We start from the raw sequence: 16,898 nt of genomic DNA, 5'->3' as shown, positions 1-16,898 counted from the left end.
GTAGAGAAAGCAATCAAATACAGCAAAAAAGGTGGTAAAAGGATGCCACTGAAAGATTTGTATAAAGCTTGCGTTAGAATATAGTTAACACTTTACCTCATACTACTATACCACAATACCTCTGCTTCACAGAATATGCTATAATTACCTCTGCTTCCAAAAATTCCAGGATCATTATGGTAATTAGGGATGAGCGAACTGTTTTTTAAAACTGGATCTTGCGGGGAATCTGGCCGTTCTTGCTTATCGAAATTGTAAGCGAGAATGGCTGGTGTAAATTTAACAATCGAGCTCGAATTTAAAAAAAAACAAAAACATTGTGGGCTGCGCTGATCAATGAATGCAGCGCCGGCTGCATTCATTGATCAGCTCAGTGTGCGATCCCCAGATGAGGAAAGCTTTCCTCAGCCAATCAGGGAACACTAGAGGTTTTGAATGGCGAAACTCGTCACCATTTAACCTCTTGTGCCGTGGATCGCAAACAGGATTCTCAGGGCTGCAAGAATGATTGCAGCTCTAAGAATCCACTGCGATGGCGGGGCACTGGAGGTTAACCTCTAGAGCCCGGGGATCTTCTCAACGAATTAGAAACCAGGTTAAGCATGTATCCAGCAGGTAATTAAGGGCTGTGTATAATTTGTGACTGACAAAGTAAAGTTTAACAGTTGAGGCATTCACTGAGAGTGAATTGTTGAAGTAATTTGTGATTAGGTTTGTAACCAAAGATCTTTGCGGAAAGTGGATCAGAAGTAGGAGCTAGATGGCAAAACTGTACAATAATTAAAAAACAGGGCTAGAGGATTAGAGAAGTCCCTCCACTGCTCTTGTCCCACCTACTTTTCTGACATGGTAGAAAAAGACGAACCTAGCTGCTCTCTTTGCTCCTCCAATGACCAAATAATTACTTCCTCACTCATTGTCACACGCAAGGCTTCAAGACTTTTTTAGGGCTGCCCCGAATCTTTGGAATTGTCTTCCTTGTCCTTTTCAGCTTTCTCCTACTTAAAATACTCAGAACCCATCTTTTCAAACATACCTACCATCTTCTTTCTCTTAAACCCGCATTACTCAATCACTATCCTAAAATTCTCACTTCTTTTGTGTGCTCTATCCCCCACCTCCTGTATTGTAAGCTCCTCTTGGCAGGGTCTTTTCCTGCTCCTGTGTCATTGTTTGTATTTGTCTGTCATTTGCAACCCTTATTTAATGTACAGCGCTGAGTAATATGTTGGCGCTATATAAATATTATCATATTAATAGGAAGTAATGGAATGGCAACTTTGAAGTGTAAGGGGCACAAAGTTCACAATAGGTAGAGACATAAAGGGCTCTTCATTATTAGACCTATAAGTTTAGGAGCGTGGATTGGGTGACCTTCACGAGAAAATGCCACTTCAGCATTACTGTGGGAACAAGTTTTGTAGGGGGCCCGAATTGTGAAAGAAAATTTACATAATGTATCATAAGAGAAATATATTTCATGTTTGTTAGTGAGAAGAATGGGTATTAGGTTAGGTATCTGGAATACGGTGATGTTTGATCAAGATGATATGAGTATGGATTAGTGAGCTAAAACAAAAATGTAACATTCTTACTATGATGTTTTAATGAATTGAAATATATAAGGATATATAAGTCTCTATCAGATATGTTCATAAAAGATATTCAGTTTGGTTGGCAAATTTTAGAACCAAAGGCAGATGTATAAAAGCATTCCAAATGAGCTTTTCCATAAACTATTTTCTGTTTTATACACGCTTATAAAGGTAAAAGCATGCCAATAATAGTGGTGCATTTTAGCATGCTGATGATCTTACTAGATCAGGTTAATAGAATTACATAAATGATTGCTCTTCTTTAATAAAACCTCCAATCTAGCAAGCACTACTTCACTTCAGCATTGAAAGACAATATCAATTTTATGAAATGTATGCACATTTTAAAGGCTAAACTATTCGCAGAACATGCAAGGTTTCTGATAAATACATTGCATTAGTCTTTTTTATATACCTGCCTAATCACTGCTTATTACTTGTATTAAATGCAATCAATTTTGTAATGGAATTGTGTTTTGTTTCCATTGAAGCAGAAACTCACCTAATGTGTTGTGTAGAACAACTATTAAAACTCATATACAAAAGATTCTGACTGAATAAATCAATGTGAAAGTTTAATAGAATCGTGACAGATTTTTGGTCAGGGGTGCTGGGTTGGTACAAATTACATATCAGCCTATATATCAGCTTTCTAACTCTTAATTTAAAAGCAACCATCCCACGAACCTAGGTGGAAAAAAAGTATGCCAAGGAGGAGCAAGGACAGCTTTTCATTGTGTGCAGTAAGCCACAGCTTGTATAATGGGATTTGTAACACAGACAAATAAGTGAAAGAAATATTGTTGCATACTTGGCAAGTTCTTGATACTGTGGCCCATTGTAATAGTGAATTCTGCTGACCCAGTTCTTCATTTTGTGGTGCCTTAGAATCCTCATAGATTCAGGCTGCTAAAATTTAAACATTGTAATGAATTGCGCTTGGTCAAGAACATGACCTGAGGTTGGCAATTAGGGTAAGTAAACTTTGTAAATATAGAACCTACTCTTTAAAAAAAGTTTGTTAAGCCAATAGCAGATACAATCATTTGTTCTGGGGTGAAAATTAAAAACTTAGTGATCTAAGTTTAATCCAATCATATCATGACATGTCCATGTGCATCCATAATATCTGTAGTCCCCTTAAGATACAACAGTACTTCATTTTGGATTCTACCTAGACCTAGGCACAGGACCACCATCAGAAATTTTTCTCCCCAAGTTCCAGCATTGCAAAAGTCAAACATATTTGTTTACGGTCCGGTAAAGAAATACCCCCTGTTCCCAATGATGGGAACTCTGCCTAGGCATGATCCCCACCTCCGACTTGACAGTGTCTGGGGTTTAAGATGGATCATTTGGGCATTAAGCACTATTACATGTGATACACTTTAATTTTGCAATCTTGTTTAAAGAACTATGTAGTGCAATCGCAAAACCAACTGCATTCAACCCGAGTAGATTGTAAAAGTATTGTTATAATAAACTACAAACTTTACAAGATATACATAACATAAAGCTACTTTTTTTGTTTCCAAACCTTTCAACTTAAGCCTCCCAATTAATTACAAAATACTTGCTTTATGCTGATTTTTATAAATAATTGGAGTTATATGGATTCTAAGAGCAAAATAGAATAGCATTACCATAGGTGAAGTGATTACTAAAAGTAATCTATTATCTGTTTATTCATACTTTAACTATACAGTAGTAACACTGCACAACAACAATTTTGCTACTGGGAATAACACAAGTGATTTACATGATATCGAGTTTGCTGATTCAGAATCTGCCCATCACATACAGGTTTTAAGGTATAGGCATGCTATAGCTGTTCAAATGGTCGGTAATTGGCTAATGTATTTTTACATGGGAACAATATACCAGTTGCAGCTACCACTTTGCCTGTTGCCGCCTCAGCTGAATCACGCCCCTTGGTGGCATGCATGTTCCAGCAGCAGCTGGGCATGTCTGGGCAAGTCAGTGAGCTGACGTCAGAAATAGGTATATAAGGCGAGATGGACCAAAGGCTTGTCTCTAGTGCGAAACCATCTTATTGGATAGTACAGCTAGGCCATAGTGAGTCTGTTTTGAGCTAAAGATGAGTAGGCGCTGCTGTGTTAATGAACCAGACAATGTTAGCTACATTTGTGGCAAATATACCCTGTGTGATCAACGCAAGAACCTAACCAATCGGGTAGATTTGCTTATAAGTATTACTTTGGATGTGAAATTGGAGATCAGATTAAAGGAGTGGAATTTGCTACAAAAAGGAAAGACAATTTCATGCTTTCATGATGGTCACGCAAAGTTCGCAGGTTATTACAAGCTGGAAAACGACATTTGCTTCTGTACCGACATGAGTGGTCTGATGATGCTGAAGATGGAGTTAGGCTGCGAATACATACCAGACCAGTGGAGATTATTTATAGACTCGAGCAAAGCAAGTTTGAAAGCTGTATTGCTGCATAAAGGTACCGAAAAACCTTCTTTTCCTCATGCGGAGGAGATTAAAGAGACATACGAATCCATGGAGGTCATTTTGAAATTTATTCAGATTACTAGTGGAACATTTGTGGTGACCTGAAGGTGGTGGCACTCCTTTTTGGCCTGCAATTGGGATATACAAACTATATGTGCTTTCTGTGCCTGTGGAACAGTCGTGATGACAGCAACCATTACAAAGTGAAAGAATGGCCACCCAGACCTGCACCGTTGGCCAGTACAACATGAAGCATAAATCACATATTGATCCTCAGAAAGCTTACCTTCCGCCACTTAATATTAAACTTGGATTAATGAAAATTTTTGTTGTTGCAGTGGATTGTGATGGTATGGGTTTTCAGTATCTGAAGGACAAGTTTGGTAAAGTTATAACAGATGCTAAACTGAAAGCAGGCATTTTTTGTTGGTCCCCTAATCCGCAATTTGATGTGTGATGCCACTGAACCCACTTGAACTTGCTGTTTGGAATTCATTTGTGCTAGTTGCACAAAACTTTCTGGGCAACCAGCGAGCTGAAAACCATGCTGAACTCGTGAAAAACATGCTAACAGCCTACCATCAACTTGGCTTCCGAATGTTACTTAAAAATTACTTTCTTTCATTCCCATCTGGACTTCTTCCCACAAAATTTGGGTGATGTGAGTGATGAACAAGGGGAGAGGTTCCACTAGGACATTTCTCTTATGGGAACAAGATATCAAGGCCAGTGTAACCCCAACATGATGGGTGACTACTGCTGGTTTCTGCAACAGGTGACTGCAGAGAGCCACAAACGCAAAAGCAAGTGCCTGAAACACTTCTGAAGTGTACATATGTGTTGAACAAGGACTCCAGTGAATTATATGTAATTGTATATGTTGTTGCAACATAAAATTATGTTTATGTCTTGGAACTATGAGGTAAAAACTAGTTATGTATAAAGATTACATACTAACCACAGAATGAAAGAATGTAGCTAATCACATCTATACTCCTAATTAATTTAAGATCCTGACTTCCTAGGCAGAATTATATTTCAGGTTTGGATTCAGCGTACTTGATTTAGCATAGGACACATAGATTAGACCAAGTAGCAGACAATATTTTTTTGTGATGCAGTGTTATGAATTAGTCATATCCTTCAGACTACACTGTTTTAATCCTTCTCTGCTCAATACAAAACTAAAACTAGGACAAAAAGATAGAAGAAAAGTAAATAGATAAATGCCATTAAATTATAATCTGTGTTTTACAATTTTAAGGCATTTATTTATTTTACATGTTGCATTTGTTTATGATATGCACATTTTCTGCAAGGTATTTCTTTCAATGTACAGCAGTATTATTGATTTAATTTCCTTTTTTTTTGCAATGCTACCTTCTGTTGTGAGTCCTCCACAACAGCAATCATGATATAGCACACATATCAAGAGAGCTCATTTAAATTTTAATGAGCACATGCTGTGTCAGGTTGTGTGCCCAATTAAAGCTTTTGCCATTGGGATAGCAAGGATTTTTTCCAGAGATTACATTTCTCCACAGTGCTTTGCACTTCACATTGTATACTGCTGGTCCTGTGAATGTTACCTACAAACTACCATCCCGAAAAGTCTCATTTAACATATTTTGAAAGCGATCTCCCTGTTTGCCACTGTGAAACCTAATATAGGATGATTGTATTTTTTTTCTTCTTTTAAAGCACAAACCACATTGTTCTATTTTTCTTCCATGTTCAGCTTTTTCAGAATTGAGGGCTAGCATTGCTGCCCTTCACAACTGGAGTTAAGCATCGATTGTTTGTCTTATTTATATATATATTATGAACTTTTATTGATTTTTGTGGACTCTGTGGAACATGCTGAAATAGCATTCATGAACTTATCCAACTAACTTATAGAGTGTGTTATACGAAACTTTATGATGCAATTTTCTTCCTGTAACCGTACATAGAGAAAGTAGAAGCATAAGGGTCTACCTACATGCAAAGAATACATAAAACTAAGTGCCTTAGGTTTTGAGGGACTAAAGCAATTTCTGATAAGGGTATTGAATGCATACCCAGGTTCCACAGTGCTAGGCAGTGTAGTTGAGGAGATTTCCTATTTTTAGATTGATATGGAAAGTGTGAACTGAATATTGGAGGAATTTAATACCATAGGTAGGTCTGTGGACTGTAGAAGATAGTTTAGGGAAATATGAGCCTTTGCTGGCTGAATCAAACGGTATGAATAGACTGAGGCAGGAAAGATAAAGGTAGTATTGTGTTATGTGCCCGTGAAATGAGTATGTCTGTCCTAATTTTCCTTTGAAATGTTATGACTAGTAGATAATCCAATTTTTAGTTGATTAGGTACCCAACCACTTTTTCCAGTTATGATAGTGTTGCCTAACCACCAGGCCTCTCATAGGTTCAACATCTCTAAATCTAAATGTTGAGTATGAACTGATGAAGTGAGCAGTCAAGTGGGGATTTAGGAGCATCTAATACATTTCTATTGCATACCCCTGATCATCATTATGCATATGATGTTCATACACCAGCTTAAGTGTAGCTTTTAGTTGTCGTCAATAAATGACATATTGGGCCTGATTTATTAAAGCTTTCCAAGGCTGGAGAGGATACACTTCCATCAGTAAAGCTGTGTGATCCAGCAAACCTAGAATGGATTTCTTCAAAGTTATTTGCTAGCAAATGTTTCCTGGATCAGATTCATTCCAGGTTTGCTGGATCACACAGCTTCACTGATAAATGTGTATCTTCTCAAGCTTGGAGAGCTTGTGTATCTTGGGGAGCTTTAATAAATCAGGCCTAATAAATGAGCTGTGGTAAACTTCTATGTCTGTGTGAACTATTCTAAGGTGTGCCTAAAGTCTGTTAAGTACCAAAGTCCCCCCTTTGGTACCTAACAGAACCATGTGCAAATTGTGGCAACCCTGGTGAATGTCTTTGTATTGTTTTTACGACTGTAAGGGCTCTATTTATAAAACAGGGAATCCTTAAAAAAAAAAAAAAAAAAAAAAACAGGGATATTCCTTCAAACATTCTCTGGTGGGACTCAATAACTGCCTCTGAAACACATGAACCTGGAAGATTCCAATGAGGGAATGTCTAAAAAAAAATAAAAATTCAGTTTAAAATAAAACAGTAGGCTGGAACACATCTTTAAGGAGAAACTTGTCCAATATTAATATTATTCATTATTATTTAAACAGTATTTATAAAGCGCCAACATATTACTCAGCGCTGTACATTAAATAGGGGTTGCAAATGACAGACACATACAGACAGTGACACAGGAGGAGGGGAGAACCCTTACCATCTAATAGAGAGCTAACCCTAGTTAATTAAAAAAAATGCATTTTTTACTACTTTATTCCAGACAAAAGGGTTAAAAATATTTCCCAAAGTTTTTAGTGGTAACAATATTTACAGAAGCATCGATTTAGCCAACTCAAAGGCTGGGTGATCCAAAGGGTGGTCAGCATGAAGCTTAGAAAGAGATTAAAAAACAGATCCAAGATGTTCTTTGCTGCCTACTGTACAGCTATGAAAATTAGATTATCTATTATTTATGCCATAGCAAATTGTGGAGATACATGTAAGCAGTAAAGCATTTACAGTAGATGGATCATTTACAGTAGATGGATCAAAATGCATGCATAAGGAAAATATGCTTACAGTCAATGTTTGGTTAATGTTAGATTCCCTGATCCTTTAAATGTTCAAGTCTTACCTTCTAGATTATTCAGAGAAAATAAAATATCCACTTTCAGATTCCATGTTAGTTGTAGCGGTACCGGGAGTTGGAAACTAGGGCAGGCCATGAAGTAACTGCTGAAGTTTAATAACTTCAATTACAATCACTAAATTACTTCTAACTATGAATGTGCAGTATGAGTGGGATTAACTTTTACTTGACTGAATAATAAACTGAATATTTATATATTATGTGTTGGTATATAAATATATTTAAATGGCTTGTTATACTTCCTGTTAACAGAACAGTTGGACACAAGACACAATATGTGAGAATTCCCAGTGGGCATATGTGGGTAGAAGGTGACCACCATGGGCACAGCTTCGACAGTAATGCATTTGGACCAGTAAGTACTTTTTTAAATGGTTATACTTGCTTTGTTTTTCATTCTCTGCTTTAGTCCTTTCTTTTACTGAATAATTGCAGCAATTTCTAAATGACAGTATGTCTTCACTATTCACATATTATTTCATGAACAAGACCCATTTCATCAGAGAGACATTATTCTAGTCCAAGATTTCCTGCAATTTGACTGAATGAACTTGTTCTCTGTGAATTAGCCATTGTATTTAGTTGGACAATAATGAATAATAATTAAAGATTCATATTTGCTATTATGTATGTAGAATGACATCCAATTCTTTAAAACCAATTCTTTCAGAGCAAATTTGTTTCTGTTTTTTTTTTTGTTTTGTTTTTTTTGTCATCAGCCTTTTTGGTGTTATTTTAACCAAGCATTGGCTTTCATCTGAGCGGATATAACACAACATTTGTTTACATCTTTTGTCTTTAGCAGTTATGTTGCTATTGTGCTGTACCCAAGAGCAATATTTTAATTTTAAATCCACTTTTTGGATGATGCTTTATTTGGTGTTTTCCTTAAGGTTTCTCTCTTCATAGTGGCTCATTTTAATTTCTTTGAAATATCATAATGCTTGTATTACTTCTTACTAGCAAGGCCTGGAGGTATAATGCTCAGTTTATTTTTATTCCAAGGCTGTTAGGGATGATTACTTATTCACATTATGGAACTCTATGTGCTTATCTGAAATAGACAGCCATCAGACAGGATTTATTATTTTATAATATTACTGTGCTAAATGTTTGCACTGTATCTATGTTGGTACGGTGGGATTTATATTGATATTTACACTGTGGCTTTTCAGGAAAGTTACACTTTTTATTTTAGAGCTTCTTCTTTTAGATCTGCATATAACTTTTGTTTTTTGAAAATTCTTCATGGTAGGTATAACAAATACACTGTTTTTTTTATAACATGAGAAATGACATGAAACCGGTCTCTTACTGAATAAAGGAAACATATTTATTGCTATTATGTCTACATTTTAAATTGCTACCAGCAAGTCGTATATGTGTAGTGCTTAATTTTGATAGTTTCTACACATAGAGGGTGAATTTTAGTGTGTTCAAGAGGGGTTCAAATTCAAATAAACTGAACAGAGATTGACGGGATTGGAATAGACGTATATGTGTGTGTATATATAAATATATATATATATATATATATATATATATATATATATATAGTAACAGGTTGGTGCTTTTGTTCAGTATAGCAACGTTGTTAATGAACATATACTCTGATATGCTGCAATTTTTTTAAATATTTGCCAAGTGTTGAAAGAATTGGATGACATATCAATGTCCTTAATGCGTTTAATCACCTATGGTTCCCTTTCCTCCCCTGCCACCCACACAAACTCTCAACACATCGGAGCACAGCCCTCCCTCTGCAAACTTATTTCTTCTGTAATGGGAAGACTTTAGTATACGCTTGGGCTAAAATCTAGTATGATTTGTTCGAACGACAAATGTTTAAAGGATTATTACCTACTAATTCTGGATCAAATTTATTAAATTCTGAAAACATGTTCCTTTTGTCATGTAAAGTATTTTAATTTCAGGATAATTTTTGAAGCAATATATACATGACACGAAGCCAAAGGCACAGCTGATATGCATACTGCTTTTGGCAATGGCATAGCAAAATCGTTCTCTTCTAATTGAATCCAGATGGTTGTTCTTCCTCTTTACCAAGTCAACTAATGCTCTTCCTTTTATTTCCAGAACACCCAGAATACCATTAGTTCTTGTACCATTGTGACTAGACAATAGAAACATATGCGCATCCTATAAAAGGTCTAATAAATTATTTTGTGTATTGATATTTACTTTAGGATAGCTTGTGTTCCATTGTAATTTTACACTAAAAGTTAGGTTCAATAAGTATGTAATGCTTAATGTTGCAATTGTAACTTTTTTATGCCAATGCTATATATTTATTTTACCAAACATTGACCATCTGTGCATACCACTAGAGCAGTCCTTTACTGGAGGAAATATAGGGGCAGCTGTTCCTGACCTCATCCTAGATATTGTAATTGTATGTTCACCTCTAATTTCAACACTTTTTGAGTTTCTGAACAGGAACAGTCATGCAAATTAGAAAGTCAGAACCCCTGCTCTTTTTACTACTAAAACATAAGTTGTCTTGTTCTAGTAAGTAATAAAAGTTTACTTTTTGCATTATAGTTGTAAACTATAAAACATTTAAAATAGTAATATATAATCAGGTTAGATTTTTAGTATGTATAATAATTGACCAGCTAGCAGTGTTTTCAACCATCCATAAATTCACAGAAGGCCTGTACAACAAGTGCCCCCCCAAAAAAATGCTAGGTGGGAGCCTCCTGATGACCTCATCTCCACAACTTACAGATTGTGCATTTACTCAGAGTTGGAAACTAATATTGCATTGATTTCACAACAGTTGTAAAATATAAAAAGTGTGGCTACACCCATAATTTTCAAACAAAACGTGCTGTTGACTTCTAGTGTTGCTCCCTGTTCCTAAAAAAAAAGGAAATGCTGTCCACAATTATTTTAGCAACCCTGTCGCAAATAAATTATTTTTGGACAAGTACTAGTCGAAAATAAATGATGCTACCCAGATGTAGTTGACTGATTTGTTTGTGTATGTATTTGTAAGTATTTATGTATGTGTGTGTATATATATATATATATATATATATATATAGTTAGTTATGGCAACTATCCAATAGACTGCTTTTTACTTGTTATTTGACTCTAATCAAGGAATAGTACAGCACTAGAAATATTCTCTATTGTCATTGCTTCCTCCTGCTGGTTTTTATTTCCAACTCATTGCACACTAACTGATATGGGCAGGTTCAGACACTGCTTTGTTGCCACTGACCACTGGTCATTGCAAAGCCAGGTAGGTACAGACACAATATCATTGTGCTTAGAGGTTTTACCAGACCTATTCAAATGTATGTTTGTAAATTCACAAGTAAGACCTTAAGTAGTGGCAAATGTCTTTATGATTTAACAGTTCATTAAAATTAACTTCTGCATAATACATGATGTTATAACCCGCTAAAGACAAGCTTGGGTTTCTAGATATGCCACATGAACCCAGGCCTAGAACAGCAATCTTTAAGTGATGCGCAGGAAGTCCGATTAAAAATATCCAAAGTAGTAGTATTGAAATAAAGTTAGCCTGATGCCCTAACGTTTTGCCAATACATTTAAAAAATGTATTGGCAAAAATGTAATGCATAAACATTTGGACCCTCCATGACTTGCAACTATTATGAATAAGATGTGTATGCCTATGTTAGCAATTTTAATTTTATTAAGACCCTATTCACTTTTGTTTGGGCCTTTGTGCTAATGTATTTTATGTTGTTCAGAACACACATACCTTGTGTTATGTCAGCCCATTAGTTAGGAATGAACATCCAATGTTCTAAAAAGCAGACATAGCCCTAATATGTATAAAGTCTATACAGTAATAGGCATTTTTACAAATGGAAGGTAAAAGAAATATGTAGCTTTACCAATTACTGAAGAAAAGAAAACATGTAAATAGTTAATAGTTTGGAGGGGGAGGACAAAACTGTACAGAAAAATCACATTGACTCAGCCCAGAGCTTCCTAATTAACTTGACCAGCGAAAAAAAAATCTAACAAATCAAATCCAACCATTTAGTGAATTATTTAGAGACTTTATCATGTACAGAGGCTAGATCATTGTCGCTGAAAACAAGAGTGTGTGGTAATTTCCAGTGACATTATTAACAATTGAGACATGTACAGCACTGGTCGTTCAATGGATAGGGTACACGGGGAGCATGACCTGGAGGCATCCTACTGTTCCCGTCCTATTGATTGTTAGCTGTTGGTCCTTCAGTGATCTGACAGGACAGATCACAGGGAGGTGTTGGGGAAAAAGTTGTACAGACACTAGATTTTTACCTGGTATGATCCAAATGTTTATCTCAGGCGAGGAATAATCTAGCTTCTGTATGTAGCTTTTGGCAGTAGAACTTTTTATCACACAGTTTCAGGCACTTTTAAAGTAGGTCAAGAGGAATCCTTGTGTGAAGAACACATTGTAAGCCTTCTCTGATGTTTCATCCTTCCTCCTACATTTTTACTGTCAATTTTTTATTTTTAAAAAGAGGCATTTGAATGTATCTTTTAGGACAGTAGTCTACCTAAAATTATTTACGATTTACAGCTAATGTTTTGACTGAAACTTTTTTTTCCCATAACTGGCATCCGAAACAATAGAAAATTAAAAGTGCCATGCGTTTTGTCTTCTGAAAGTATTTGATCTGCATTTGTATCATGATGATGGTTCTTGTTCAGTGGGCTGGAAATGTGCAAAAATAGCCCCAGACACCTGACGTCTCCCAAGCTAATTAACCAAGGTTTGTCGGTCACATAGCAGACCTTTTTGATTAATTATCTTGTATTCTAATGCCAGTTATTGTTCATTTTTTAGATTAGATTCTTGCACTTTGGGGCTAACAACACGCATGTTTCATACTGTCTAAGGGTATTACATTTAGAGGAGTCAAGAATGGAAAAGGATGCGGCTGTATTGGTAGATCATAGACTTGCTGCAATTTTTAAAGCTAGCAAAATACTTTCTTGCATTAAGAGTTACTGCAGAGATTGAGTCATTATCCTGCCACTGTACAAAACATTGCAAACTAAAACTATTCTCCCATAATATAAATATGTAAAATGGTTCATAATAGTGAAACTGCTTTAAAATGATTCACTTTAAACGTATTGCAAACAACAAGGAGCATTCCTTGCTTCTAGAGGAAAGAAGTGTAACTTATTCACACAGGGCATTCTTCACAATAAAGGTTTGTGAAAATATGGTAAATACTCTCTTAGACAGTAGTTTTAATATGCTCAATAGGTTGTTTTAAAGTAGAAGGATGATGAATGCATTTTTAGACCACAAGACAGAAACAGACCTTAGTGATAGTATGTTGTCACTTCTTAAGCACATCATAATTTGTTTGGTTTTGTGAAAATATTGGTATTATTACACAGTATTTATAGAGCGCCCTCATATTACTCATCACTATACAAAGTCAATAGTCATGTTACTAACTGTCCCTCAAAGGGGCTCACAATCTATTGTCCCGACCATAGTCATATGTCTTTATTACAGTCTAAGGTCATCTTTGGGTGGGAGCCAATTAACCTAACTGCATGTTTTTGGAACGTGGCAGGGAACCGGAGTACCCGGAGGACACCCACACAAACACGTGGAGAACATGCAAACGAATGGTGGATAGTGTCCTGGCCGAAATTCAAACCTGGTACCTAGCGCTCCAAAGGCCAGAGCACTTACCTTTGAGCCACCATGCTGCCCTTTTATCATAACTTAAAATATCTGTTTAAATTATGATAAAACAAATATATCAAAGAAATGCATGAAGACCATATGATAATACCTGTGTAAATCAATCTAGAATTTATATTAGGGAAGCTCAACACAATTTGTATGTAAAATGATGGATGATGGGTCCCTCTCTGATAGAAGGGAGGAAAAGCTGTGTCCCTTTGACTCCTTTAGCAGTGTGTATACTATAATACCTCCTATTTGTTTTGTTTTTTTTATTATTTACAGTATTAATAAGTTGTATTAAATAAATATCTTAAACAGAGTTACAATTCTTTTTAAAAAGATACCACAATCCAGGGATTGTCATAGGAAATGGGGAAAGATTCTTCTTTCTCCTCATTGGAGTAAAGTAAAACATGCTTTTTTCCTTCCCCTGGATCAACTGTGCATATAGGCGTCTATCTAGAATCAAGTTTTCTAGTATGTTTATTTATTTTTATTTTTTTTACCATGTAGCATATATACCGGTGTGTGTATATATATATATATATATATATATATATATACAAAAATGTCTGATTGAACTAAAGACTAGAGTGGTGACCAATGGTTTTCTTAGCCTTGTATTTGAAGGGTGATGCTCCTGTGGGATATCCTTATTATCTGAGTTCCTTTTCTTTGCATTTTGTATTTAGTTAATGTTTCTAGGCAACTGTTACCATTCTAGCATCTGGTGAATGGATTATCATAAATTATCTATCTTAAGAAAAGTATGTATAAGGTGTGGATGAACATAATATGTGTTAAGAGAAACTGTTAAAAGCTTTCACACGGGGCATTCATTATAAACATGGAGAGATAAGTGATGTGAAATTTTCATGACACTTGATTGGAATTGCAAGTTTATCTTTTAATAACTGTAATTTAGGTTGCATCTGTAATGACATACAAATGCTGACCTTCTTGAAAAAAAACAAAAAACAGTTACCTGGCTTCCATGTGATACCTAGACTTTTATACTTTTAGACTTTAGCTGAACTCCAGTTAGTGCCTTAAAGTATCCTTAAACCTCCCTGCCTTGTGTCCCTGTGTCCCTTAATCTTATACTGTGTATTGCCTGTCCCATTACAAATGCTGCAAATATCTTTCTTCAGGAAACGGGGTGGTTTCCAAAGTCCCTGGTCACTGATCACAAAGACTGGCAATCTGTCAATAGGGTCAGAACTCAGGGCCCTTACACCTGTCAAATGTTTTGGCTAAAAGGACTCTTAGAATCATAACAACTCTTTTTCCATAGTAAACCCGGAATTTGAGTTCCCAAACAGGTTTTCACTTTCCTTTGTTATCAGTCCTAAATTACTGTCGGCACATAAATATCAAAAACGTTGGCACTTTTGTTTTATGTCGGCTGCCCTGGTCCATTGTTCTATCATCTGTGCAACATTCTAACATCCCTGTTATTCTATGACTCACTAAGGTACTTTATGGTTCCACTGAGTAGAAGTTACAGTACAATAGGGTGCTCCTCAGCTCACTGATCTTCCTTTCACACACTGTATTAACACATAAGCATTCTTAAATAATTTTTTTTTGCACGCAGACTACCAAAGAAAATGGCAACTAATGATGTTAAATTTAAATGACTGACTAGACTAAAAGCATGCAGCAAACAGCTGAAAGTGGGTTGGAGACAGCAAAAAAATGAACAGTAATGGGTTTTATTATTCTTGTAGTGCATCAGACAGGAGTCCAAATGATGGGAAAATCAACCCTATGCTTACTTTTTTCTGAGGGAAAAAAATTTAACAGTCCACATCAAATTATTATAGAGTATAGAAAAAGTGATCTAATCAAGCAGATGATTAACTTTTGATAACCAAAGATTCAAAGAATAAATATATGAAATACCGCTTTAGACGGATTGATTTTGCATGAATATTCAACAAACTGTAACAGATCTAGACCTTGGACCCCTCTCCCTGTAATGCTGGTGAGTAAGCAATCATGTTACTTTCACCAGTGCAAATACAGTTTTTAATGCCAAAAGGAATTTCTGCTCTTGGATATGTAAGACAGATCCATATAAAGATATATCTTTAGCCTACCAGGACAAGTCATTACACATTGGTCTTAATTCAACACAATATTTCTAATGGTTCAAAGCATTAGATAAATAAACAGTTAGTTTAATGTTTTCTTTTAAACATGCAATATATTATCACCCTTTCTCTGTTTTAATGAACCAAGATCCACAGTGCAAAAAACAAAGTGAAAGTCTAAATGCGATGGCCTTTGATTTATTAAAAGCTATTTTTTCATGACATTCCTCCATATGCAACATATTTGTGGCTACATTTTTTTATTGTTATAAATTAGGACATGTAGAATAATTTGAATTTCTGACAAACGGTCCTCTCATTTCATCTGTGAGTTATTAAAGTGTATCTGTTGTCCTCATTATCATGTTTCAAAATAATTTATTACATTCCACATAAGTAGAAGAAAACAAACTATCACATGAAATATTTTAATATGAAACATATTTAGCTTCCAGTTTCTAAACTACTGAATAAATGATGGTTCTTGTACTACAGTAAACAATGAAAGCTGATGTTTTGATTAGCTACAATCTGTATTGTATAATTAAAGTGGTTTCTGTAAGAGTAATAAAAATCAAACAGTGGGTGTTAAATTGTTTTCTTACAGCCCTCCTTGTGTTGTTTGTCTTTGACCATATTTGCCTGGATATTTTCATTCTCTTGTGGCAGAATACTGTTCCATACTGTGAATACTTACTGGCTTACTATTTACTAAAAAATCAATTGAGATGTTTGTGTAAAACAATGACAATGCCAGTGTCACATAATTGTGATCAGTCCTAATGTGGAACTAAATTTTGCCCAGTACATTTGAGCTTCTGCCCCTTTCCCAGGCAGTACCTGGTCCAGTTGCCCGTTTGTCTTCACTTTAAAGTAGCGTATCTCTGTTAGGTAAAGTAAACCATATCTTAGCACTAACTGTACAGATGGGTAGAGTTGTATACAGGGCAGTCATGTAAATAGCCAAAGTTTAGAACATTACTTGTTTTATGACCTGTAAAGTATTTACAAAGCATTGTAAACAAAGACTCAATATAGTTGGCGCAAAAAGAACATGACTGGATAAGAAACTTTGTAAGCAGCACAGTGGCTCAGAGGTTAGCACTGGCCTTTGCAGTGCTAGGTCCCAAGTTTGAATCTTGGCTAGGACACTATATGCATGCAGGTTTTCCCTGTGTTTGCATGGGTCCCACTTTACAAAACATGCAGTTAAGATAATTGGACTATAGTAGGGACATTAGATTGTGAGTCATGACTATGGAGTTTG

At 35.6% G+C, this 16,898-nt stretch overlaps 1 protein-coding gene across 1 annotated transcript in view; it reads left to right on the top strand.

Annotated features, from left to right (window-relative positions):
* Positions 1-16,898, top strand: part of IMMP2L (inner mitochondrial membrane peptidase subunit 2) — a gene marked incomplete at its 5' end in the record, with an annotated part of 413,525 nt that overhangs the window by 299,938 nt on the left and 96,689 nt on the right. The window contains 1 exon segment of the mRNA XM_072401517.1: positions 8,078-8,180. Within this exon segment, the coding sequence (XP_072257618.1) occupies positions 8,078-8,180 (103 nt within the window).

This window comes from Pyxicephalus adspersus, chromosome 2 (assembly GCF_032062135.1).
Source record: "Pyxicephalus adspersus chromosome 2, UCB_Pads_2.0, whole genome shotgun sequence".
NCBI classification, from domain to species: Eukaryota; Metazoa; Chordata; class Amphibia; order Anura; family Pyxicephalidae; genus Pyxicephalus; species Pyxicephalus adspersus.
This window is presented reverse-complemented; position numbering and strand designations above follow the sequence as displayed.